This window comes from Thunnus maccoyii, chromosome 12 (assembly GCF_910596095.1).
Source record: "Thunnus maccoyii chromosome 12, fThuMac1.1, whole genome shotgun sequence".
Taxonomy (NCBI): domain Eukaryota; kingdom Metazoa; phylum Chordata; class Actinopteri; order Scombriformes; family Scombridae; genus Thunnus; species Thunnus maccoyii.
Window position 1 is genome coordinate 31534339 of NC_056544.1, and position 27686 is coordinate 31562024.

At 42.6% G+C, this 27686-nt stretch overlaps 1 protein-coding gene across 1 annotated transcript in view; it reads right to left on the reverse strand.

Moving 5' to 3' along the window:
* Window positions 1-27686, reverse strand: part of lamc1 (laminin, gamma 1) — a 68449-nt gene that overhangs the window by 2887 nt on the left and 37876 nt on the right. The window contains exons 3-27 of the mRNA XM_042427743.1: window positions 25900-26030; window positions 22087-22253; window positions 18539-18727; window positions 17323-17440; window positions 14689-14787; window positions 14154-14290; window positions 13917-14039; window positions 11857-12046; window positions 11549-11661; window positions 11125-11346; window positions 10373-10561; window positions 9961-10206; window positions 9718-9871; window positions 8500-8642; window positions 8221-8399; window positions 6467-6623; window positions 5514-5719; window positions 5354-5433; window positions 3779-3916; window positions 3523-3667; window positions 3259-3408; window positions 2428-2542; window positions 1075-1274; window positions 837-995; window positions 50-149 (exon numbers count right to left, since the gene is read on the reverse strand). Of these exons, the coding sequence (XP_042283677.1) occupies window positions 50-149; window positions 837-995; window positions 1075-1274; window positions 2428-2542; window positions 3259-3408; window positions 3523-3667; window positions 3779-3916; window positions 5354-5433; window positions 5514-5719; window positions 6467-6623; window positions 8221-8399; window positions 8500-8642; window positions 9718-9871; window positions 9961-10206; window positions 10373-10561; window positions 11125-11346; window positions 11549-11661; window positions 11857-12046; window positions 13917-14039; window positions 14154-14290; window positions 14689-14787; window positions 17323-17440; window positions 18539-18727; window positions 22087-22253; window positions 25900-26030 (3850 nt within the window). The remainder of the gene's footprint in view (window positions 1-49; window positions 150-836; window positions 996-1074; window positions 1275-2427; window positions 2543-3258; window positions 3409-3522; window positions 3668-3778; window positions 3917-5353; window positions 5434-5513; window positions 5720-6466; window positions 6624-8220; window positions 8400-8499; window positions 8643-9717; window positions 9872-9960; window positions 10207-10372; window positions 10562-11124; window positions 11347-11548; window positions 11662-11856; window positions 12047-13916; window positions 14040-14153; window positions 14291-14688; window positions 14788-17322; window positions 17441-18538; window positions 18728-22086; window positions 22254-25899; window positions 26031-27686) is intronic.

Sequence of the window (27686 nt, forward strand, 5' to 3'; positions counted from 1 at the left end):
ACATGCAAACTTCAATAATTAAAAAAATAAGCTTCAGGTAGGTCTTTACCCAGTTGATCCAGCAGGGAGGTGATGGTGCTCAGGACTGCCTTGACGGCGCTCTTGGCCTTGCGGGCGTTGTCCTCCGCCTCTTTAGCATTATCTGACGCCTACATGAAAGTAAACAGCGTTAAGATATTTACACACAGAGTCCGTATAAAAGTATACAGCATATACTGTGTGTGTGACGGGTTCACAGTTTTTCAAGTGTGTCTTAAACCAACAGTCAGGAGCCCAAATGAACATTAAAGCTGTTTTTCTTGCTGTAATCATTCCTCCTGTTCATACTGACCATTAGAAGATCCCTTCATAATGACCTTACAATGGAAGTGATGGAGGACAAAATCCACAGTCCTCCTTCTGTGCAAAAATGTATTTAAAAGTTTATCTGAAGCTAATATGAAGCTTCAGCGTCCAAATGAGTCAAATCAAGTAGATATCTTTCAACGTTACAGTCTTTTTAGTGCCAAAGTTCCTCTTTTTGTTACTATACTTCCACCTGCAGCTCAACAGGGAAACACTGTCCGAGGAAACACAAAGAGGGAATTTGATGCTAAAAAGACTGTTGATATGACTAACTCAGACTGTTGAAGCTGAATAGAAGCTTCACAGAGACCATCACTTCCATTGAAAGCACATTTGAAGGATCTTTTAATATCCAGTATGAACAGGAGGAATGATTACAGCGAGGAAAACCTCTTTCACTGTTCATATGGACACCTGACTGCTGGTTTAACACACACTGGAAATATTTAATAAATTTAATAAAGGGCACACAGTGTGTAACCGGGTCGTACCATTCCCGCCATCATCATATCCTGGTCGGCTTCGGCCTTCTTCTTGGCCAGGTCCTGCTCTGCGGCGCTCAGCTGGTCCATCATGTCGTTGACCTCTTTGTCCAGCTTGTCGGTGTCCTGGAAGGCCTTCTCTGCGTCCTCCTTGGTCTTCGCTGAGCCCTGAGAGGACACGCTTCATTAGTGTGAGATCGGTTAACTATTTAACCACAAATAGGTCGGTGTTTGTTTCGCGTCGTACCTTCTGCACGTTGCTGGCGATCCTCTCCGCCTCCTCCGCCTTGCTCTTGGCCTCTCGGGCGTCGCTGGCAGCGTTGCCGAGCGCCGCCTCGGCCTGTTTGGTCTTCTCCTTGGCGGCCATAATGGTGGCGTTGATGGCGGGGATCTTCTTCAAGGCGTCTTCAGCAGCAGTCTTGTTGTCGTTGACTCGTTTGTCGAAGTCTGCAGGTAAAGAAGATCACAGTGAGTCACTATGAGACTATTCTCTTAAATAATCCTTAATTTATCGTGAAAACAAACCAAACTAAATGAACTCAATCGGCTCTGGCTCATCACTTCCCCCTTAATTGACATTGAAATTGAAATATTAAACAAATTGATTTACAATCAGTTGAAGGTGTTATTAAGATAAGTGGTTTATAGTGCTGACATTGTAAATTAAGGCTATTTTAAGGCAGTATTCAGGTATTTCACAGATTTGGGACAAATAAGTGATTAAAATAATGGATTGTCATAAATTAAAGGGGGTTTTAATGGGTTTCTGTATGAATTCATAACATTTACAAGTAACATTACAGGCAGACAGATATTAATTGATAATGAAAATAATGGTTAGTTGCAGCCCTGGAAGTGACACAGCAGAGACAGAAGGAAAAAAGTGAATAAGACAAGCAGACAGGTAGAGAGACAGGTAGACTGACAGGTAGACAGGTAGACTGACAGGTAGACTGACAAGCAGACGGGTAGACAGGTAGACTGACAGGTAGACTGACATGTAGACTGACGGGTAGACTGACAGGTAGACAGGTAGACAGACAGGTAGACAGACAGGTAGGCAGGTAGACAGACAGGTAGACAGACAGGTAGACTGACAGGTAGACTGACGGGTAGACTGACGGGTAGACTGACGGGTAGACTGACAGGTAGACTGACAGGTAGACAGGTAGACAGACAGGTAGACAGACAGGTAGGCAGGTAGACAGACAGGTAGACAGACAGGTAGACTGACAGGTAGACTGACGGGTAGACTGACGGGTAGACTGACGGGTAGACTGACGGGTAGACTGACAGGTAGACAGGTAGACAGACAGGTAGACAGACAGGTAGGCAGGTAGACAGACAGGTAGACAGACAGGTAGACTGACGGGTAGACTGACGGGTAGACTGACGGGTAGACTGACGGGTAGACTGACGGGTAGACAGACAGGTAGACAGACAGGTAGGCAGGTAGACAGACAGGTAGACAGACAGGTAGACTGACAGGTAGACTGACAGGTAGACAGAAAGGTAGACAGAAAGGTAGACAGACGGGTAGACTGATGGGTAGACTGACAGGTAGACAGACAGGTAGACAGACAGGTAGACAGACAGGTACCTCTGAGGTCGTTCAGGATGCTCTCAGCCTCTCTGAAGGTGGACTGTCCCTTCTTCGCCGCCTCCTCAGCCTGAGCTTTGGCAGCGTCGGCTCGAGCCAACAGCTGATCTGCGGTCTGTCGGACGGAAACACAAACCAGACGTCAACAACAACAAAACACATCAGAACAAAAACTCTGCTCACATCTCAAACTGTTCGCTGACCTCAGTTCAGCTTCCTGTTTACATCTACCGTAAACATCAGTTTCAGAAAAGCTCAGTGAGTCTTGAGACGTTTTTTAAAACTGTCAGTTAATGATCTTATAGTGCGAGGTGAGAGAGTTTGATATTAGAGGTTAAAAGTCCCAGACTGTGCTGTTATTTATGATGTAATACGTGTAAAATTAGATTACTATAGTTTTGGTTTTGGAACAAAAGATACTTTCATTCCCTCAAGTGCAATTCCTGATTTAACTGCAATTTTTGTATTTGATTTCTTTCTTATTGGCCAAAAAATACACAAATGTGCTGAAAATAAAGAAAAAAACAACAAAAACAACTGTTGTGTTTAGTGCGAACTAGCAGCTTTTGTGTTTTGCAGCATTTTTTCCTCTGTATGCTGTTCATATGATGTGAAATTGATCATGTTTTTCTTGTTTTATCTGTTTGTATTTTGTTAGTATTTTGAGCTTTCAGGGCCACCGTACAATACAACTCTTTTTCTAAACATGTCTTCCCAGTGCGGCGGTGCGGCTCATTGACGTGTTTTTTTTTTAATAGTTTTTGGACAACAAAGGAGGAATAAGATCTCTCAGGCTTTGGATGTGTTGTGTGATGATTCAGTAAAACATACCTGCTGCTCGCTTTTGCCTTTCTCCAGCAGCTTGCGGACTTCCAGCTCTTTGGCCTTCAGGTCGTCTCTGAGGTCGTTGTACTCCTTCTCCGTCTTATCGATGAGCTTGTCGAGGTCGGACGCTTCCTTCTTGATCTTACCGGCTTCGTCCTACAGACACAAAAAACACGACGCTCATCAGTAAAACACATCATAAAAGATATTTACTGACTTTTTGTCTGTTATTTCACATTTAAATAAACGTAATCTGACTAAGAGTGTCACCTCCAGCGCCTTGGTGTCGAACGGCGGCAGACTGGTGAGGTTGGCGAAGATCTTCAGAGCTTTATTTCCGGCGTCTTCAGCCTCGGCCTGAACCTTGTTGGCCTGTTTCTCCAGATTCTTCGCCAGCTCCTTCGCCTCGTTGTACCTGAACACAAAGTTTTTTGATTCTTAAAAGAAATATCAGACCTCATCGTTGAAATCGGGACAATTCAAAGAATAATTTCTTTTTTTTTTACTAAGTTGTGGAGTGACGTACTTCTTGTTGAGCTCGTCGATCTCCTGACTCGTCTTGCCCTCTCCGTCCAGAGTCTTCATCAGCAGGTTGTACGCTTTGGTCGATGTGTCGTTGGCGTCTTTGGCGATCTTCACAATCTGGTCGGCGTCCATTTTGTGCCTGGGAAGATAAAAGATATGATGTTTAGGGCTGGGTATGGTCAGTAGTGGAAGAAGTACTCAGATCTTTTACTGCTGTGAAAGTACAAGCGCAGCAATGTATAAGTACATTTACATATCTTCCGGTTGAGATCTCTGACTTTAGTTTATTAGACTCTAAATATTTAGTTCTTATTTGATTCACAGATGTTAAACAGAAAGGATCTTCAGCAGAGATCCTCTCAGCGGACGCAGTAAACTCTCAAACTAGATAATGATTAAAACAAGCTTCAGTCTTTAGATGTTCAGTCTCTGCTTCTTTTTCCTGAAGATTACTGCAGTAAAAGTACCAACACAGCAATGTACAAATACTGCATTACAAGTAAAAGTCCTGCATTAAAAATCCTACTACAGTAAAAGCTTGATGTAGTTAAAGTATTGCAGTAAAAGTACATAAGTATTATGAGCTTGATGTAGTTAAAGTATTGCAGTAAAAGTAGTGGTTTGGTCCCTCTGACTGATATATTATTATATATGACATCATTAGATTATTAATAGTGAAGCATCAGTGTTAGAGCAGCATGTTACTGTTGTAGCTGCTGGAGGTGGAGCTAGTTTACACTACTTTATATACAGTTAGCTAGTTTAGTCCAGTGGTTCCCAACCTAGGGGTCGGGCCCCTCCAAAGGGTCAGCAGATAAATCTGAGGGGTGGTGAGATGATTAATGGGAGAGGAAAGAAGAAAAAACAAAGTTCTGATACACAAATCTGTTTTCAGTTTTTGGACTTTTTCTCTAATCTTTGATTTTTGCTGAAATATTGGATCATTTGAACATTTATTGAAATGAAAGCATGTGAGAAGTTTAGAGGGAAAAATCACTATTTGGTGGAGCTGTTAACAACTCATAGACATGTGAAATGTGACCCCGACTACACACTGCTTTTTGTAAGACGTCAAAAGACAAAAAGGTTGGAAACCACTGGTTTCATCTTTAACAATGTGTTGTATTTTAAAAGCTTGTTATATTATCCATTGTGTCAAATCTTCATCTGAAAAGTAACTAAAGCTGTCAAATAAATGTAGTGGAGTAGAAAGTACAATATTTCCCTCTGAAATGTAGTGGATTTTAGTCACATGACTAAAATCTAAATCTTCTCTTGATGTGAAGGAAACAGGAATAAATTATCTTAAAAATCCCGAAATGAAAAGAAAATGTTTTGAGAAACATGGTTGAAAAATGTCAAAGAAGACGACGAAATATCAAAATATGAATATTTAACAGTTAAATAGTTTCTGCTCCTTCAACAATGAATAAACTTTTCTTTGATTTGTGAAAAACAAAACAAACGTTCTTTCTCATGAACACTTTTAAATCGTAGAGCGCCAGCAGCCAGAGATGATATTCTGTCTCTCCGCTGACCTCTGCGGTCGTGTTTTTGATGTATTTTGATGTCTTACTTGTCGGCGAGTTTGCGCGCCTCCTCAGCCAGCAGCGTCATGTTGTTGGGATCTCCGGCCCCACTGGGTGGTTTAATATCCTGCAGACGACATCAACATCAGGTCAGCCCCCCCGTTAATGAGCTCTAATAGTTCCCGTAACAATTGTGACATCACGCACCACTTTGCCGATGGCGTCCTTGGCCTTGTCCAGCTCCTGCCGGGCGCGGGCGATCAGGTCCTCGGCGTCACGGACTCTGTTGCGGGCGCGGTCGGCCTGAGTGCCGGTGTCGTCCACCGTGTTGCGGATGTTCTGCAGCCGGTTCCACTGAGTGGTCAGAGTGTTGTTGATGTTGTTCAGGCGGTCCAGGAGGCCTTTGTCTACGTCTGCAGGGTCAAAGGTCGCAGAAACATTCAGTTTTTCTTTGACATTTCACATCTGAGGCTTTAATGAACGAACCCGCCCTCCCACTGCTCACAGGATGAAGTGTTAGAAGATACTGTGGCTGTACTGTAGATATTTTACATCCTGACATGGCGGCGGGCCGTAGCGGCGGCGGGCCGTAGCGGCGGCGGTCCAGGCACTGACGACTTGCCTGGTGCACTATAGTTACATTTATTTGACAGTTTAATCAAAAGACCAAACACACTCATCCAACAGTTCAGCTCCGCTACTTCACAACTGTCTCCTTTACTCAACAATCAGAAGGGTCCACTGGTTCCCAACCTGAGGGTCGGGACCCCCACAAGAGGTCACAGGATGATCGGATGGGACAACAGATTAAAGCATATTTCCGACATACAAAATGATTTGGAAACTTTGTTTTACATGAATACTGTTTGGAGTTTGTTCCACTGAAGAGGCTGTAAGTCTCTGCTTCTCTAACAACAATCAATCAATGAATCATTCATGAATCAATCCCTCATTGGTTTCAGGCGCTGTCTTCAGTCTTTTTACATCATTTACTTGTATTAGATGAAGGCGTTCAGGAGGAACTAGTGATTAATTTGTTTGTATTGCAGGCTGGGGTGATTGTAGGAATATCAAAAATGCTTAAAAGTGAAAAACTAGTTCATATGTTCAAACATAAGTGGATGTAAACGTATGTCAGGACCTGATGGACGCTGCGTTACCTTTGCTGGCCTGAGCCTCCTCCAGCAGCTCCATGATGGCTCGCTCGGCCTCCTTCAGACGATCCTCAAAGGCCTTATCGCTGACCGTCCCCTCGCCCGAGCCGAGGTTATCGATCAGAGTCTGCAGGTCATGAAGCTTCTGCCTCTGCTGGTTCACCTGGAGAGAGAAAAATAACACAGCTCAGCCTCAAAGCCAACGCTCATACATACAGATATTTATTTATATATAAATATTAAAGGGAGGACACATGCACACATTGTGTAAAATGTCTTTTAATTAGGGACCGAGCCCAAAAGGCAGAAGACTACTGTAAAACAGTGAGGACCCTATTGTTTTTTGTGTGTTTGTTTGTTTGTTTGTTTGTTTCTTTCTTTCTTTCTTATTACGGGACTTAAACCCTAAATTTGATCCCCTAAACATGCTCAAAAACTCACTAAATTTGGCAGGCACATCAGGTCTGGTGAAAAATTTGATAAAATGTAAAAATTAACCCCTAAAGTGCCAAAATGTGCTCTCTAGCGCCACCTATGTAACTATGTAACTAAAATGGCGGCCATGGCCCGTAGGAATGTCATCAAACCAAAACTCAATTATTTGTCTCATCAAGACCTACAAATCATACACTGACACCCCTGACCTAAATCCAACAGGAAGTCCGCAATATGCCTTTCAAAATAAGACTTCGCCCCAATTTTGACCCCCAAACAAACTATATCTATCTCCTCCAAGGGTGTTAATGGTATCGGCTTCAAACTTAAATAGATGACTTATGACACTGTGCTGAAAAAAAGTTGTTAAAAACTTTGTAATAACTTGAACGGTTTGGATTTAATAAGCCCTGAAAGTTGCAGTGCCACATCACACCTTACAATGTAAACCAATGGGGAGGCAATCTATGGGCATGAACTTTGTGTCAAACAAATGGTTCTGACGTCTAAACTATAAGTCTGACCACTTTCAAACCTGTATCAATGGATTTGCCACGAAATTTCCTACTAAAATATGATTTTTAATGTTAGATTTGGCCAAAGTCATGGGATTTATGAGGAGATTTCACAAGAAGCGTACTCTAAAATCCTCCTCTCCAACTGCTCCTGGTGATATCACTCCCTCAGTGCTGTGAAACATTACGCAATACACACTCATTATAAAATCACAGGAGGAGCAAGAAAAGACTTTAAAACTCACACTCTAATATCTCAAAAACAAGAAAAGATAGAAAAAACATGTAAATTCAAGATTTGTAGGTCAAAGTCTCGTGACTCATTTAAAGTTCAAATGAAGTTTGTATCTAAAACTATGTGGAAGCAGTAAATGTTCAAAAAGGTGTGGGTTCACTCACACTCTCCATTCAAATCAAACTTTGACCAGGTCATGTGGGTTAAAAGTCTTTACTTTTCTAAAAATAGACTTGATGAAAATTAGGAAGTGAATTTGTTTTACACACAAACTCATCAAGAGTTTTCAATTTACTAATTGAAATTCAAGTGAATGGGCCCAAAACTCGCATGATTCTGATGACACAGGTGTGAGCAAGACAGACATGTCTCACCCTGCAGAAAATTCTCCTATCCTGTCAATCAATCTTTCAAAATAAAAGCACACCACACTTGTAATAAATATCCCTCATTTTTAAAAAGCAAAATGATCTGATCCTGACGGACCAGAGTGCGAAAAGCCGCTGCGAAATCAAACATTTTTGTCCGCAATAACCTCAAAAAAGCGTGCAAATCGTGGTTGTTGATGTGCTCACCTTGTCTCTGACCAGACTGTAACAGGAGGGACACTGCTGGCAGCCCGGCGCCGAGCGGTTATAGAAGTAGTTCTCCTCACACATGTCACACCGAGCGCCGACGAAGCCGGGCCGGCACACGCAGCGGCCGTCCTCCTTGCACTGACCCGACTGGGAGCCCTCGGGGTCGCAGTCGCAGGCTGGAGGTCACACAGAGGTCAAGGGTTAAGGTTAGCGGCTTCTTCTCACATCTCCAACAGCATCACATTAAAAAAAAAACAGAAAAAAAAACGTTCTTACGTTTGCAGCCAGACGAGCCGAAGCCGAAGAAGTTGACCTCGCAGCGCTCGCAGTGCAGGCCGGTGACGCCGGGCTGACACTCGCACTGTCCGGTAGTGATGTCACACTGACCGTTGGTGGAGCCAATAGGATTACAGTTGCACCTGCGGAGGAAACGCCAGAAGAAAGAGAGTGAGACGAAGCAGCAGCAACGTCAGGAAACACAGAGACAGATATTCCTCTGTCTCCTCTGTTACTGAATCGTAAACATATAAATATATAATCAGCTGTTAGCCAGGGTTCATACTGCAGCGCTAACGCTTTCATACTTTCAACTACAGTTTGCTGCAATTCTTACATTGTTGTATTGGTACTTTTACTGGATGAGACAATAATTACTTCTACATACATACATATTACTTCAAATATTGATGAGTAGTAATATTTATGTATGCATATGAGTATAAACTGCAGTAGTGGAAGAAGTACTCAGATCCTTTATTGCAGTAAAAGTACATAAGCTAGCAGCTAAATTTACTGAAAGCATTACAAGTAGAAGTATTCATTTTGCATAAAATTCTCCCCTGTGATTTATATATTTACATATATTTAATAAAGTACTTTATTACTACAGATGCATGTCTGTTTAATCTGCTACATAAATCTGGATTTATTTTTCAGATTTTGTCTTTGATTTTTTTTGGAAATATTTTAAGTTTTACCCCATTTGGGCCATAAACAGTTATTTATTTGAAACCACTGAAATGTTTCTTTTGCATGAACTGCTGATAACTCATATACATCTGAAACATCACATTGTTTGTGAAGGGGCTGCAGGGAACTACTGGTGTAACTATCTTTACACTGCAGTGTAATTTATGAGCTGACTGTGTGATATTCAGTAACTAAAGCTGTCAAAGCTGTTTTCAGGTTTTGGACTTTCTTCTTTAAATCTTTGATTTCTGGTGAAATATTGGATCATTTATTGAGATTAAAGCATGTGAGTGGAAGTATAAAGTAGCATCAATGGAAATATTAAAGTACAAGTACCTCAAAATAGTACTTAAGAACAGTACTTGAGTAAACGAGTTACTTTCCAACGCTGATATGATTATGATATGATATTTATGTGTTTTTTCTTTCCTCTCTATTGTTTCTTTGAATGTAGTTTTTTTTTTTTTTTTGAGTATGAGTCATAAAAGAACAACAGCCTATCAGACGCAGCGGAGGGCAGCTGACCGTTCGCAGCCGTTGCCGCTGAGCAGGTTGAAGAAGCCGGGCTGGCAGGCGCTGCAGTCACGCTCGGCGACGTTGGGAAGACACTGACACTGACCGGTGACCTGAGAGCAGCTGGTCTGTCGGCCCACGGTGCCGGCCGGAGAGCAGGAGCAGGCTGAGGAGGAGGAGGACAAACAGAGAGCATCTTCATCCTCTGAGCTCTGAACACGCTGTCGGTTGTTTGTGAACAGCAGCGGGACTTACGTTTGCACTTGTCGGCGGGATTGGAGGCCAGGGCGTTGCCGTAGAAACCCTCCTTGCAGCGGTCGCAGAAGAAGCCGTCGGTGTTGTAGATGCACTTGAGGCACTCGCCGGTCTCGCGGTTGCAGTTGCCGACGGCGTTGGGGTCGATGTTGTCACTGCACTTGCAGGCGCGGCAGGTTCGGACCGGCCCGCCCTGACCCAGCGGGTCGCCGAAGAAACCGTCGTCACACAGCTCGCAGCGCTTACCTGGAGACGGGTGATGTCACAGGTATTACATTTAAACAGAATTCAACAGAACATTAAAGAAGCCCAGGTGTTGCAGGAAGTATGGAGGACATAAAGTGGACGGCGTCTGTGACCTCACAGGTCACCTGGTTTGATGTGGACAGGTGTGGCGGTGTAGTGGGTTTACCTGTGGTTCCGGTGGGACAGTTGGTGCAGACCACCTCTCTGGTTTTGGGGACGACAGCGCAGGTGGCTCCGGCCGGGCAGGGACAGGGCTGACAGTCACCTGACGTCCCCCGGGAAGCGTCGCCGTAGAAACCGTCCTTACAGCGCTCACAGCTCAAACCGGCCGTGTTGTGCTGACAGTCGCACGCTCCTGAAGGGACAGACGGACACGAAACGCTCAGCTGCGTTCTGCAGTTTGGTTGATTTCAGCCTGAAAAGCAGCTCCTTCTGTAACCAGTCAGCCAGTAACCATTAAACCAGTCAGTAACCAGTCAGCCAGTAACCATTAAACCAGTCAGTAACCAGTGTTACCTGTGTCGGGGTTGCAGGCGTCGCTGTAGACGTTAAACTAGTCAGTAAACCAGTCAGTAACCAGTAAACCAGTCAGTAACCAGTGTTACCTGTGTCGGGGTTGCAGGCGTCGCTGTAGACGTTAAACCAGTCAGTAAACCAGTAAACCAGTCAGTAACCATTAAACCAGTCAGTAACCAGTAAACTAGTCAGTAACCAGTGTTACCTGTGTCGGGGTGGCAGGCGTCGCTGTAGACATTAAACCAGTCAGTAACCAGTAAACCAGTCAGTAACCATTAAACCAGTCAGTAACCAGTAAACCAGTCAGTAACCAGTGTTACCTGTGTCGGGGTGGCAGGCGTCGCTGTAGACATTAAACCAGTCAGTAACCAGTCAGTAAACCAGTCAGTAAACCAGTGTTACCTGTGTCAGGGTTGCAGGCGTCGCTGTGCCCGTTACAGTTGCAGGGCTCACACGGGCTGAAGGCTCCGAGCTCGGGGCGAGCACGGCGGTATCCCAGAGTGCACTGCTCACAGTGTTGCCCCTGGTAACCCTGAGGACAGGTGCACTGCTCCACCCAGCGGGCCGGGACACCTGGGCCCCGCCTCGCCGTCACCAAGGACACGTCGTCAAGGTAACCAGCACCTGAGGAGAGCGTTTCATTAGCGTGAGGAGCAGTTAAAATTACTGGAGTATTTCTATTTTTAAAACTTTATAACATCTCACATTGTTTGTTTGTGTGTGTGTGTGTGTGTGTGTGTGTGTGTGTGTGTTTGTTTGTGTGTGTGTGTGATTGATTGTGTGTGTGTGTGTGTGTTTGTTTGTGTGTGTGTGTTATGATGCGTACTCCTCTCGCTGTAGGTGCCGCGGATCTTGATGGCGGTCAGGTTGTGGAGGAGTTTCTGGAAGTCCGAGTGGCTGATGGTCGGCCTCCAGGGGTAGTCGGTGCTGTCATGGAGCCTGAACCACAAACACAACAACACGTTATCAACACAAACACAAAACGGTCTGATTTAATCCAGATTAACAGATTATCAAATAAATATGTAAACAAGATGTACAGATTATCCTAAACAGCTGACTGAACTGAAACCAGATTAGATGATAATCTGGCTGGTTTCCTCCCTCCTGCCACCGCCGCCACCGCCGCCTCACCTGAACACGTATGTCTGCATGTTCTCGTTGGGGTAGGCGTTGCCCTGGGCGATGAGGGGGACGGCCACCCTCAGGCCAGCTCCCTCTAGAACCAGATCCTCGGCCGACAGCCGTGTGTCCCGCCGGTCAACCCGGAAACTCAGACTCAGGTTCTGTCCGTAACTCAGCATCTGGTTCCCCAAAAACTTCTCTGTGATGCACAAAAACACGAGAAGACACAACTGGACATTAAACACACACTGCTTTAATGGTTAAAGTGACGCCGGGATTCCACTGGGCGCGTGTGCGCCGTGTACCGGCTCTGACCCAGTTTTGCTCCATCCTCTGCACAGCGCCCTATTCCACCGGGCCTTAAAGTGCCTGAAGTATACCGTAATTACTGCAGTAGCAGGGCAACTAAACTGCCCAATTTTGTGAACTTGCTCAGCTTTCGTTGATTTGGTCATTTTCCTTGATCTTTGTGCTTCCACTGTGGTTAATTAGGCTACGTAGTTAAATAGTTTCTTTATTCGTCTGTTTTAATTGCGTTTATTGTTGATATACGACCAGGAGTCTGCACGGGGTGTTTTATTTTGAAAATTGACCGGATACTCAATGCTGTTTCTGTGTCTGACTTCCTGCCCAGCTCGATCTGCTCTGTGCTGCTTGACGTGGCTTCTGTAAAAAATAGACGAGGCGTCTATCTTTAGCGCAGCGGAGTGGAGAGCCGCTTCTGGGACGCTTCTGAAACGCGCCGCGGCGCGCCCGGTGGAATTTAGGGGTTAGAACCAGGTTTAGATTAAAGGACACATATTCTTCACATGTCCAGCTCTATATTTATATTCTGGGGCTCTACTAGAATATCTTTACATGATTTACAGTTAAGAACTCCTTATTTATCTTCTACTGGTCCTTTATGCAGCCCCTCGGTTCAGCCTCTGTCTGAAACAGGCTGTTTTAGCTCCTGTCTCTTTAAGGCCCGCCTCCTGATGAGCCCACTCTGTTCTGATTGGTCAGCTTCAGGAAGCTTCCTCCGGCTCCAGAGTTAATAAAGTTATCTAATCAATCAGAAAGGCCACCGACTAGATGCTTCAACTGACTCCCGTCAAAAAGCCTCAACTTCTCTCTACAAAATTATTGCTCCGTTAATAAGGTTTGAAGACTTATAGCAGCTTTGATGTCTGTTGTGAGGGTGTTGATTGACAGCTGTGATTGACAGTCAGCTCCGGGACTCACACCGAGTCGGACTATTGTCACAAAATTTCACTAATTGGCTCTGATGCAAACCAGCGGGTGATGTCACACCTCGCTACGTCCAGCTCTATGAATCTACTCTGATCCCAGTTAAGTTGAACACGAACTCCTCCAGTCTGTAACGCAGACTTTCTGTTTCCAAAGCTGAAGCAGGGTTGCTTGATGTCACTGTGACATCATCGATCCCGGTTTGCTCAGGCGCTTTTTTAAAGGTTTTAAGGGAAATGACAATCGTGCTTTACTGTTAGATGCAACTGAAACAACTGTTTTTCATGGGAAATTGCAGCATAAGTCAAAGAGATATCTTTTAAAATGCTTCACAGGTTTTATTCAATTAATTATTGTTTGCTCTCAAGACAGACATTTGATGTAAATGAACTTAGATGTAAATTTTACATCCTGCTTGCACACAAAACAACTGTGGAGTAAATAGTGGCGATTTATTGCTGATCATATTTACCTTCACTTAACATAACTTTGGTTATGTAACATAATTAACATCTGCTCGCAGTTTTATTCAATTAATTTGCTCACTATTCTAATCAAATGTTATATTCAATAATTAAAATTCTTCAGCAAAAAGCCAAACTTTTCAGAGCTGACTGTCCACATCAAAGAACACATTTCTTCTACATCTGAATGTACGAACAAAAAAGCTGTTAAAACGTAAAACTATCAAAAGTTTTACAAGATTTTTATTTTATTTTTATTTTTTTACAACCTTTGGTCCTCCTGACATGTTTGCAGACACACATTGTAAATGCAAAGTGCTGTAAATTCAATAAAGATGTTTATAACAGCATTAAAAAGAGGCTGATCTGATCTACCTGGAGCGACGAAGTACATGGGGAAGTAGTCGTCTGAGATGAGGGAGATTTCCTGTCCGCTGGGTGACCAACGCACGGAGACGCTGGAGCCGTCACGCTGCTGAGCGCTCCACTGCTCGTCATCTGACACACACACACACATATTACAGCACTTTATAATAACACTTACACACATATCACTGTGTTTCAGTTTAAATGGGTTAATTTCCCCCTGTGTCTGGCCTGCAGGCGTGTTACCTCTGTAGAAGGAGGAGCTGATGGCGTGGACGCTGAAGCCTTCGGCGCTGTTGCACACGGACGAGTGCTGGAAGCAGAAGCAGGGGGTGCAGCCCTGAGGGTTGTTGGGGTCCAGGTTGAAGTAGCCCAGTTTACACCTGAACAACACAAACAGGACGACATTAAAACAAATACCAAATATCATCACCATCATCACTCTGATGCAGGTCTGTAGGGTTCCATTAGTTTCATAATAATAATTCCATTGAAAGCACATTTGAAGGATCTTTTAATATCCAGTATGAACAGGAGGAATGATTACAGCGAGGAAAACATCTTTCACTGTTCAATCTTACATATTCCAGGTGTTACAAGGGTTTCAGTGTGTTATGATTGACAGGTTTTGTGTATAACACCTCTGTACATGTTTAAATCCTGTATTCTTCTAATGGAATACAAGGTTTAAAACATTAAAATATGTGTGTGTGTGTGTGTGTGTGTGTGTGTGTGTGTGTGTGTGTGTGTGTGTGTGTGTGTGTGTGCGTGTGTGTGTTACCTGTCACAGTTGAAACCCTCCACGTTGTCTTTGCAGCGACACTGTCCGGTATTGACATCACACTCCTGAGTGCTGCCGGAGGGCGAGCAGGAGCAAGGCCTGATGGGAAGAGAGAGAGAGAGTTATATATATATATATACAAGTGTCAGATGAACATATGATTCATGTTTACATGAACAACAGCTGATCAGAGAGAGAAACGGTTGAAAGACCCTGCAGAGAGACGTGAAGATGTCTGACTCTGCCAGCAGAGGGCGCTCAGAGAGCAGGACGGGTTTGTTCCAGCAGATTCCTGCAGGTTTGTGTTTGTGATGGCTTTGCAGCTGTTGCAATTGTTTTTGATTAACTGTTGAAGACTTATGATGTAATACATATATACTCTCTAAGCATACATATATTCTTTAAGCACATAAATACTCACATATTCTTAATGTACTAGATATATGCTCTTTATGTGATTGCTGTATACATGTCTTTTAAAGCTCATATAGCCTCTCTTGTTGAAACTGTTTATCTGACACGACACAGAAGTGGTCCTCAGTAGGGACCGGCCGCCTACCAAGCACAAAGCAAATAAACCTGTCAGCTATTCTTTAATATGATAACCAGTGATGTTTTAGGGGAGTTACTGGGGTAAATAAGAACAGACCAATGAGAGGTGTCAGAAGGATCAGGAGATCATATCATCTCAAGGTCTTTGCCACTCGTCAATTCAATAAAGACCTTATACTTTTTTGACAATTTCGCCTCTGAACGATTTTTGTTTTTCCTAAAGTTCGTTCACAAATTGGCGTTCACAATGTTGGGGAAGCAGGATCTCTGAGCCTGTTGCTAGACAGACGTGGCCACAGATAAAGGTTAGCATTTATGTTTTTTGATTATTAGACAGATGTGTGCAGCCATATTGCTCTGAGTTCTCGCACCACCAGCTGCTAAGACTTTGAATCTTAAAAATTGTGCGTTAACTTTCCATACTGATAAATTGCAAAAGAGACAATTAAGCAAAAAGCATCTTAACGTCTCGCGTATCAACCTCAAGATCTCAGAGCCTTGTTGTCGTCTTCGTCCTTAGTTAAACAAACCCCGACAGTAAAATTAGGACACACTCAATTATAAAGTATAAAATTAGAGCAGACCCCGCAGTTTTTGGTGTGCAGAAGAAGTGACTATTCACTAGAGGTAATCACCACTCAAAAGTAACAACCCAATTAAGACTCATTAAGGACTCTAATGTGCAGTGTAAAGACGACAGCTACAGTAATCAGACCCCCAAACACCTGGTGACCCGCAAATCTACATCACACGAGTCAACTACCCAACCAACAGTCTAGTGACAGATCACTACACTCAACAGTACGAGTATCCAGGGCGATGATGGAAATGATCATTCGCTGTTGTATTTCAAACCTCCGTAACTAGCGTTCACATGACGGCGATGGCTGAACCCTCGACCAATGAACCGCCTGCTCTGTATCCCTGAACGGATCTCGAAGCACCGTCATGATTCTGATTCTGGAAAAGAAGATTCAACTCCGGTTTGAAGCAATCTGCCTTTCAGAGGAGCGTTGGCTTCACCCGTTAGGCTTTATTCCAAATATAAATAATTACATATTTACTCACGCTGACATAATGAAGTTATGGTAACATGAAGCGTATGTTGATAATTACAATACATTTACATCCACCGACTCGCTTCATATGTGGAAGATTAATTGTGCTGTGATGGACTCAGATGGGATTCTGGAGTTTTAAAAGTAGAGAAAATAATCTTTGTTTTCTTATTTTCTATTCATACAAATCTTCTTGTTTATTATGTAGAAGTTGTTATGATAATAACTCCCTTATACTCCCTTATGTTTTGTTTTAGATCAACAGTTGACAAAACAAATATTTTGGGTTTTGCAACATTTGCTACCAGGCCACAAGGAAAACATATGACTCATTAAAGAAAGATGAAGAATAATTATATTATTATTATATTATTTATGAGCTTTTTGTGCAGTAATTCATGTGACCTTGAGGCAGTCTGCACTGCAACTTTCCATCCCCATGAAATGATGTTTAGCTGAGATTTATCTTTGTGTTCTTCATTTAGTGAAACAAAACTAAATAAAGTGAAGTGTTTATTTGTGTGTTTGGAGGAAAAAAAAAAAACGAACATGATTACTGAACAGGCTCTGTGTGCCGAATCAGACTAATGGGAAACGTTTTCTTGCTCATTTGATTACGATTCGGTCGTGAAATGTCAGCAAATTGTGAAAAGGTGACATTTTAAAAATGTGTCGTTTTGTCCAGAACCCATAAGATATTCAGTTTACCGACACAGAGGAAGAAAACAAGAAAATAGTCACATCTGAGAAGCTGGAATCTGTGATTTTTGCTTAAAAAAACTAATTGATTAATGCACAAACTGCTTCAGCTCTACTGGACGCTGATATCCAGGAAGACCGGAAACAAAATGTTCCTCACAAGCTGAGCAGTGTTTGTGTGTTACAGGATTCAGGGACATTTCCATCGTCCAAACTGTGAAAACATGTGGCAAAAACACTGTAAAATCCACTTTTTAAACCTCTTCAGACCCACAGAACTGCAGCTGGAGGTGAAACAGCTGATCAGAGTGATGTCAGTCGGTACCTGCAGCCGGCCTCCGTCAGACTGTGGTATCCCTGCTGGCAGCGGTCACACTTCTCTCCGGTCACTCCTGGTTTACACACACACACTCCTCTGTTGTCGCACTGAGGAGACTCCGAGCCTGCGCACACACACACACACACACACACACACACACACACACACACACAGTCAGCACGTTAACCCTCCACCATGTGCAAACAATCAGCTCCCGTTAACAGACCTGCTGTAACTGTGTCAGCAGCTGCTTCACATTAACCGGCGGTTTGCTGTAGCGTTTATAAAATACCACTAAAACCATTAAGTCCATTCCAGTGGTTCTGCATGTTCTCACATTAACTGCAGTTTATGTACATTTTAAGTGTTTTTGCAATCAAAATATCTGCAAGGCTGGCTGGTTTTCTATATTTTTCTTCTTGTCAACAAATCTCATGTTTGGATCCGAACCAACAATCGATCAAGCGTCATGTTTTCAGTCTGTGGAGAGCAGTTCTGTGTACGGCAGACGCCACTGAGCATGTGCAGGAACACGGCTCTGCTTACAGCTTCATATTGCAACCTCTTGACTTTGTGTTAAATTATATTTTGTGTGAATTTCTAAAAGAAACTTTAAAAAGGTTGCTTTTCTGCACTTGTTGCTCGTGTCTGTGACGTTGTGGTTTCCTTGAACGCACCACGATCTACCTTAAAATGCAAAAAAACGGATCGATTTATTTCATATGGGAGGAGGACAGTTTAATGTACATCACATGTAGGCTACTGACTCCGCAAATGCTTCGGTCCCAGTCGGATCTTCATCAAAATCACAAAACATCTGACTGGTGTCGAACGCGTCCGTTTAACTAAACTTGTGGTTTGGAGTCAGTGAGAACGTGTTTCAACCATGAATTTCACATCCAAATGGTGACAAAGTGACATTTTTGTCTCCTTTACAATGTGAAATAAACAGTTTTTTTTTAATCTGTAGAGACTCTTCTTGTGATGAGACTTTGTTACAAACACCTGATGCTTTTTCTCTGCAACCTTTTGTCAACTTTGTTTCAAAATACTGATTTACATTTCAAGAAAATTCTTGAAAATTGATTTGTTTTAGAAACAGGTGACAGTCGCTTCCTAATGGACAACATGCAGACCACCTGGTTTGGTCCTGTATAGACCCGACAGTCCAGTAATAACATTAATATTCATCTCTTTCTCTTCAGTCTGAGCTGCGACTCACCGATGCTGTTGCAGCCGCAGGGCAGGCAGCGGCTGCCGCTCTGGTCTCTGTAGTAGTTGTCGAGGCAACGCTCACAGTTGGGGCCGTCGGTGTTGTCGGCGCAGTTCCTGCAGTGACCTCCGTGACCCGTGGCCCGGTACAGCTCGGTATCGAAGTAACACTCGGAGCTCTTCCCGTTACAGTTACAGGCTGAGAGACACAAAGAGAGATTCGTTATAAAAGCACCAATTTAACCTCATTTTACTCTCAGTCATAATTACGACTGGGAAACTGGAATTTTTATGAAAGCTCCGATATATCTGATTACATGGATGCCTCACATCAGCTAAAATACGTCTTTCGATGCGATTTACCCCAAATTTAACGGCTTTCATGCAATTTTATCAATGAACAAGACATAACAGTAATTAAAAACTCTTATTAGTAGTAGCAGTATTAGATGCAACAAAGCAGAAACTGTCATAGTAAAGGCAGTGAGACTCTAACTGCTGGAAAGAAATAACAGTCGTAGTAAAACAGTAGTAGCAGAAATTACGCAGTAGCTGTAATGTGGTACTAGCAGTAATAACAGCTCTACTGCAGCTAATACTTCTACTACGACTTTGAGGCAGCAGAACCGCAGTAGTACCTGTAGTAGCGCAGTAGTAAAGCACAGTGATGGAATATACATTTACTCAAGTACTTGTACTATAGTACTTTATACTTCTGCTCACTGCATTTCAGAATAAAATACTGAACTTTAACTGAACCTCATTTATGTCATAGCAATACTCTTCTTTTCTGAGCGATCTTTCATACATGACACATATAATCACTTTGTAAAATAGTATTGTTTTATATTAACCCAGCAGTATAACATTAAAATGCTTTCTCTTACTCTCTTTCTTATATATATATTTATAGCTGCCAGTACATCTGTACTTTTACTTAAGTAAGTCATTTTGAACAGAAGACTTTTACTTGTAATGGAATATTTTTTCATTGTAGTACTTTTACTTCAGTACTTCTTCCACCTCCAGTAAATTAGTAGCAGTAGAAGTAAAGCAGTAACAGATGCGGTTCTGTCAGGCTACTCTCCATTCTTGTGAATATACTGTTTACCTGAGTATTAACTGTGCTGAACACACTGAATGAAACTTGAAAACTGATCTGTGAAAAAAATCAGGGTTTAAATGAGGTGAGAACTCGGCTCTGCTTCAACATCTAAATGTGAGTTTTCCATACTATCGGGTTCCTCCAGCTTCCTGTGCTGATGTGAGTGTTGGAGGGATTAGGGCGACTGTGGGAGAAGAAAAACACTCATATTCCCTGAACACAGTTAGTCATGCATCTGCACTCTCATAGTATGAACGGGAACTACAGCTCCCAGAATCCCCCAGAGACTGTCATGACTAACACTGTATTACAATATGTGTGTGATCTTTTCTAAGGGTCAGTCCTTTATACTTTGCTGTTTTTGTCTCAGTTTTACAGGCATTAGTAGTAATCACAGATGTAGTGAAGCAGTAAAAGCCAAAGTGAAGCAGTAACAGTCGTAGTAAAGCAGCAGTAGCCGTAGTAAAGTATTAGCTGCTGTAGTAAAGCTACACACCTGTAGTGAGTAGCTACAGGAAGGCAGTAACATCTGTAGTAGCAGTGGTAAAAGAAGTAAAGCAGTAGTACTAATAAAGCAGCGGTGGCTGTTGTAAGGCATTAGCAGTAGTAAAGCTGTAATAATTGCAGTAAAGCAGTCATAGCTGCAGTTTAAGTTATACAGTAGCTGCAGTAAGGTAGATCAAGTTGCGCAGTAGTTGCATTAAAGCAGTTAAAGTAAGGTAGAAGTTGCAGTAAAGCAGATAAAGTTAGCTAGTAGTTGCAGTAAGGTAGTAGTTGCAGTAAGGTAGTAGTTGCAGTACGGTAGTAGCTGCAGTAAGGTAGTAGCCGCAGTAAGGTAGTAGTTGCAGTAAGGTAGTAGTTGCAGTAAGGTAGTAGCCGCAGTACGGTAGTAGCCGCAGTAAGGTAGTAGCCGCAGTAAGGTAGTAGTTGCAGTAAGGTAGTAGCCGCAGTAAGGTAGTAGTTGCAGTACGGTAGTAGCTGCAGTAAGGTAGTAGCCGCAGTAAGGTAGTAGTTGCAGTAAGGTAGTAGTTGCAGTAAGGTAGTAGCCGCAGTACGGTAGTAGCCGCAGTAAGGTAGTAGTTGCAGTAAGGTAGTAGCTGCAGTAAGGTAGTAGCTGCAGTAAGGTAGTAGTTGCAGTAAGGTAGTAGCTGCAGTAAGGTAGTAGCTGCAGTAAGGTAGTAGCTGCAGTAAGGTAGTAGTTGCAGTAAGGTAGTAGTTGCAGTACGGTAGTAGTTGCAGTAAGGTAGTAGCTGCAGTAAGGTAGTAGTTGCAGTAAGGTAGTAGCTGCAGTAAGGTAGTAGCTGCAGTAAGGTAGTAGTTGCAGTACGGTAGTAGTTGCAGTAAGGTAGTAGCTGCAGTAAGCTAGTAGTTGCAGTAAGGTAGTAGTTGCAGTAAGGTAGTAGCTGCAGTAAGGTAGTAGCTGCAGTAAGGTAGTAGTTGCAGTACGGTAGTAGTTGCAGTAAGGTAGTAGCTGCAGTAAGGTAGTAGTTGCAGTAAGGTAGTAGCTGCAGTAAGGTAGTAGCTGCAGTAAGGTAGTAGTTGCAGTAAGGTAGTAGTTGCAGTAAGGTAGTAGCCGCAGTAAGGTAGTAGTTGCAGTAAGGTAGTAGCCGCAGTAAGGTAGTAGCCGCAGTAAGGTAGTAGCCGCAGTAAGGTAGTAGTTGCAGTAAGGTAGTAGCTGCAGTAAGGTAGTAGCTGCAGTAAGGTAGTAGCTGCAGTAAGGTAGTAGTTGCAGTAAGGTAGTAGTTGCAGTAAGGTAGTAGCCGCAGTAAGGTAGTAGTTGCAGTAAGGTAGTAGCCGCAGTAAGGTAGTAGTTGCAGTAAGGTAGTAGTTGCAGTAAGGTAGTAGCTGCAGTAAGGTAGTAGCTGCAGTAAGGTAGTAGCTGCAGTAAGGTAGTAGCTGCAGTAAGGTAGTAGCTGCAGTAAGGTAGTAGTTGCAGTAAGGTAGTAGCTGCAGTAAGGTAGTAGTTGCAGTAAGGTAGTAGCTGCAGTAAGGTAGTAGTTGCAGTAAGGTAGTAGCTGCAGTAAGGTAGTAGTTGCAGTAAGGTAGTAGCTGCAGTAAGGTAGTAGTTGCAGTAAGGTAGTAGCTGCAGTAAGGTAGTAGCTGCAGTAAGGTAGTAGTTGCAGTAAGGTAGTAGTTGCAGTAAGGTAGTAGCCGCAGTAAGGTAGTAGTTGCAGTAAGGTAGTAGCTGCAGTAAGGTAGTAGTTGCAGTAAGGTAGTAGTTGCAGTAAGGTAGTAGCTGCAGTAAGGTAGTAGTTGCAGTAAGGTAGTAGCTGCAGTAAGGTAGTAGCTGCAGTAAGGTAGTAGCTGCAGTAAGGTAGTAGTTGCAGTAAGGTAGTAGCTGCAGTAAGGTAGTAGCTGCAGTAAGGTAGTAGTTGCAGTACGGCAGCAGAAGACAATAAGACAGTCGCAGTAGTAAAGGAATAAGAGAAGCAGTCTTGTGGCAGAAGACTCACCCAGACACTCGTGGGCGTTGTCGGACGTCGCTCTCCTCCAGGGCCGGTCGTTGTAGAACGGTTTGCAGACATTGCAGTCGTCGCCCTCGGTGTTGTGTTTGCAGTTACACACCAGCCGTCCTCTGCTGTTCTTCACACACTCACTGGCATGGCCGTTACACTTACACCTGAGAACAGAGCGACACACTTGTTACACCTGGATAACACACAGCTGCAACCATACCCACGTTCCCTGATCAGACCTCACACCTCAACTACTGTCAACCTCTTTACTCACAAAGAAAGATGAAAATGACCACTCTGATGGTGTTTAGTCATAATGTCATGGCACACATTTCTCCACACTGCTTTAAAAAACTCTTCAGTTTTACATTATATTCTGTATGTGTGACATGTGAGTACTCGCAGCCTCTCAGAGTTTAAAATGCCATCAGTGGACGATGTGGTGTTGATATTATTTTTGGTTCTGATGAGGTTTTTCCGCTTGGTGGCTCTGAGGGAAAGTTTTGTCAAATCTCTTCAGGGGGAAAGAGCCCCTCACAACAGGACAGGACTTGCTCGGCAGCCACCTTTGCTCATTGTCTCAGGTGTTTCTTGGCAGAGAGACGTGGAAAAACTGACAGCGGGAAAGAAGACCGTGAGCTTAAAGGGGCTGCCTGCTCATCTGCAACACACCAACTAATACAAAAAGTTGCACAACGTTACAAAAAGCCTGACTGTTGTCTCCAAACAGCCACAAAACATGGTACCTACATGTAGCATTGCAAGCACAGCTTTTATATATTAAGATTCATACAAGCACAGCCTAAAAAAAGGACCACTTGCAAAATATAGAGAAGTTATTTAAGAATTCAGAAATTCTTGCATGCTTGTTTTCTCAACAAACAAAAATGTGTGTTTCAAGAGAAACATTCAGGAATTTAATCTTTGTTAGATGGTTGGATTACATTCCTCAGATTGGGATCCACTGCTATAAATAGGACTTGAAGTACAAATGGTTCTGTTTTTATTTTACAAATTCAGTATGACTGAAAACATTCAGTTGATACAAAAAATATTCATCCCTTTTGCATTATCAGTTATTAAAAGTCTAAAGGGAACAGATTAACTGTCCTCTGGTGACTATTAGGTTCAACTTAAATTAAAGTTATTAAAAAATGTCGCAAAAAGACTTTTAGCTTCGACTTAAGTTAGCTATATGAGACTGTTCTTTTGTTACTAGACATTTGTCTTCACATTTTAGTCACAAGTTAGTGTCAACTTAATTAGTAACTAGACTTTTATAGTTGATGCTAGTTAGCTACTTGACTGTTAGCTTTAACTTAAGCTAGCAACTAGACTGTTTTTTTAATTGTGTCTCACTAGTACACTGTTAGCTTTTACTTAAGTTAGCTACTAATGCTTTTTGTTAGCATTTACTTTAAGCTAGCAACTATCTGGATTTTATACTTGAATTTAGTTAGCTACAGAAGTTAGCAACTATGAAGACTTTTATCTTTGATTTTACTAAACTACTAGAAACTTAGTGTCAACTTAAATTAGTAACTAGACTTTTAGCTAGTTAGCTATTAGACTGTAGGCTCTGACTTACTTTTATTGTTGATGCTAGTTAGCTATCAGACTGTAGGCTCTGACTTACTTTTATTGTTGATGCTAGTTAGCTATTAGACTGTAGGCTTTTAGTTAAAGATATACTATGCAGTATTTGTAGGTTGGTGTTTGTAAACACAGAACTCAAAGTTGGCCCCTCCTCCCTGGCTCGACCAAAGTGAGCTGAGAGAGAGAGAGAGAGAGAGAGAGAGCGCTAGAGAGTGAATGAAGGGAGGGAGCCGTGCTCGAGAATCAAGTCATGAATCAGAGAAATAAAACTTTATTTTCTGATAGTTTCACGGTGGTTACATTCTACAGCACAAATAAACACACCCACACCTCCTTTTGTGTGAATGCAGAGCTTCATCCTGTTCGCTGTGGCCTCTCTGCTCTGCAGCCCCGCCCTCAGTCAACAGACACATAGACCTGCTGCTCTTTATACATCCATGACACAGAGAGCAGAGAGCAGAGAGCAGAGCGGAGCAGACGTGTAACCTGGTTGCTACACTACCAGTTCCAACCTCACACTCTGCGTTGTTATTGGCTGGGAGCTACACACCCACTGCCCAAAGGTTGATGCCCAGAAACATCCTGAACATCAAAATAATAATAAAATACAGGCAGAGGGCAGAGTCTCTGCAGATAAATACACCACCACACATTTCTAGTGGGTCATAAGTGATGATTGAGAAGGATTACTTTTGTATTTGTCTATACATTGTTTTTTAGGAGAATCCTGCACCTTTCATTTTACGCTTAGGCTTTGATCTTGGACTTTAGTTATCTTTTCTCTCAGCTCAGTGTCTCATTGGTTGTACTGATGATTCAACCAGAAGAGATTCACGTCCACCACAGTGTTGGAAGTTTGAAAATGTTGCAGGAAAAACGAGCAGGACCCCTGGTTGCCTGATATTCCCGAGCCACTGAGCTGATTGTCCTGCTCAGCTCCAGGTAAACACGTTCAGGTAAATCAGGGTGGGGTTGACGGAGGAGACGGTTCCTAAGAAATCCCTCCTGCAGCCCTGACAGGTACTCCCACTCAAGACTCGTCCCTTTTCTTCCGCCCATCATGGCGCTCAGTCCGCCCCATTCCGGTTTCCCTGTAATCCAGCCCTGCTGGCCAGGAATGCCAGGAATGCAGGCTGTGTAATGGAAATCTGCTCCACATTTCAAACAGATTATGGCTGCAGAGGCTGTGCAGCGGTGCAGGCTGGCAGCCCGTTTAACACTCTTGTAATGCCTGTCGAAACCTTTTTTTTTCAGACGTGCAGGAAAAGGAGTTCTTATGTGGATTCCTGACCAGGCCACAGGGAAGCAGACCACACAGTGACACATCAAGACCACCACACCGCACTCAGTCATTCAGGAGAGTTTCCTTTGTCTGAGCAGGTTTCATGAACCTCAGGCTGCTGAAACATGTTCACACTCAGGAGGAAACAAGAAAAAACTCGTCTTTTTATAGCAGAAACCTTTGTATTCTAATAAGAGTTGTAACTTTATATTGTGGCACAGCACATTATATATTCCTGTCAGTTATGACTCAGTGTTTCCCAACCTGTTCTGTCTGATGCACCAGTCAGATGAGCTCACCCTTCATCGTCATCAAAATATGATGAAAGGATTAAACTGGATGTTATTTATCACTATTAATAAGATCAAGTGGATATTGTTACTTTTTTCCATACGACTAACAGTGTTGAAGTTGCTTTATATATTACTGTAAGATACTGTAGTTCATGCATTTATATATTTTTTATATGTTTATTTCAACTATTTATACATTACTTTTAGCAAACTATATGTTACATTTAGCTTTTTCATGATTTTCATGTATAATGCACCAATTATGCATTACTTTAACTATTGTCTGACTCTATTTCAACTATTTATCTGTCACTTTTAACAAACTATTTCAACTTCTCAGCTCTCTTGCTGGCTAGTTTTCATGAAATTGCAACATGATGCAGGTTGATGGGAAACTTACTGGTTATTGTATATTTTTTAAATCCTATTTGGCTCTTTATTTTCCTCCTTAACACATATCAGGATGTATTATTTTAAATCAATCCACAATTTAAATATTTAGTTTAGTTGCTTGTACTGAGTTGAGTTGATAATTGAGCTTTCAGCGTGCCCCCTGGATACTGCAGGAACCCCTCTTATTTTGAAAATCGCTGTACTAATTTAAGTTTGTATGCATTAGATCTTTTCTCAGGTCTTTACCTTCCTCCCACAGCGAAGTCAGAGATGGCGTAGTAGTAGGACTTGAGGACCTTGGGGTCGTTGAAAACTTCGTCTCCGAATGTGTTGAGCCTGTTCAGGGTCACTCTGATGTCAGTAGCGGTCACCCAGTCCTGCAGCAGACACAACAAGGACATCCGGACTATCAGTCAACAGCACAGTCTGGCAGACTGTATCATTCTGACTTTTTGTTTTATATTCATCTGTCTTATAAAAATTAGACAGATATAATTTCTCTGGATGCTTTACAGAAAATAAAAACCTCAGACAAATGTTATCTGCAAGACACAACTTTATAAGGACTCATATTCTGCACATTTCCAGCTATATATTTATATTCTAGGTCTCTACTGGAATATCTTTACATGATTTATAGTTCAAAATTTATTTTATACTTTCTGAAATGAGGAGAGGAGGTTTCAGAAGCTGTTCAACCAACAAGCACTTCTGACAGAGTATACCGGCACCTTAAGACCGTCTGAAACCCTCTTTCTGACAGCCAGACTTAAGAGGACTAACCATTTTTTTCTCTTGAAGAGAGGACAGAAAAAAAAAAGTTGTGTACGCAGCCAGACCAGAAGCTCTGTGAAGATGAAAAGCTCTTTGTATAGAGCACCAAACTGAAACTAAAAGTTCAAGTCCAAACTAGTATTACTGTAAGCACATGTAAAAAAATGTAATTGTTGCTGATTAGCACTACACACAAAGTACAGCTGAGGCTGAAGGGATTGTTATTAGTGTTGTAGGTATTGTACAAATTGCAAAGTTTTGACCTGATGATGTGAATGTCTGTTGCACATTTCATAGCAATCAATCCAATATCTGAGACATTTGACAGACAGTTTGAAACAAAGCAACAGAAACACCAACTGGCTGCAAATCAAGCTGAGAAAGACAAAGAAGTGAAGGCAGAAGTTGTATTTCAGAGAGATTTCAGACGTTACTTGCAACAAAAAAGTTTGTATCATGAATCCGCAAACAGGGAGGATGTTTTAGTCCTCGGCTGTGGGAAACACTGAAAACAGTGACGCAACACCAGAGACAGGCACTCGAACTGTGACATTTTCAGTGAAAAGGAATTTATTTTCTTGGCTTCATGATACGAAGCCCAGATGGAGAGAATTACTGAGGGACACCTGTTCAGTTTCGGCCACATTGTCTTATCATGGAGGATAAAGAAAGTTACTCAACATCTCGCCTGTGTGAAAGGCTCATGGGGAACTCAGAGTGAAGGTCAACGATAGCTTTGTTCAGTATAAGCAGGAAGCTTATCAGACCCAAAGGTTTTTATTCAGCAGAGTGAGAGCTCACAGCAGCTGTTTGAAGACTAACAAACAGCTCAGAGCAAAAAAGATCTGAACCCAGTCAGAACAAAAAGTCTGTCAGACGATCGGCCTCAGGGTTTGTTTCTGCTCACAGGAAAGTACCAACACGAGAGTTAGTATTAATCCATATCTGATATCAACCCCAACACTGCCAGGAACATGTGAAATAAAAGGTTCGTGACTCAACAACGCCTTCGCTTTCCAAATGTTCTCCCCCCAAAATTTTCAGGTTTCCAACCTCCGGTGGAAACAGTTAAAGTATCTGCTGACAGGCTTTTGGCCTTCTGGCCATCACATGGCTTTCTAGGGCATATTTTTTCCACCAGTGCAGATTTAATCATTAGACTTGTTTTTATAGTGAATAAATATCCAAATAAAAGTTGTTCAGAGCAAAGAAATCTGCACATGGAACCACAGAGGTCACAGAGGAAGCAGCAGGAGTTA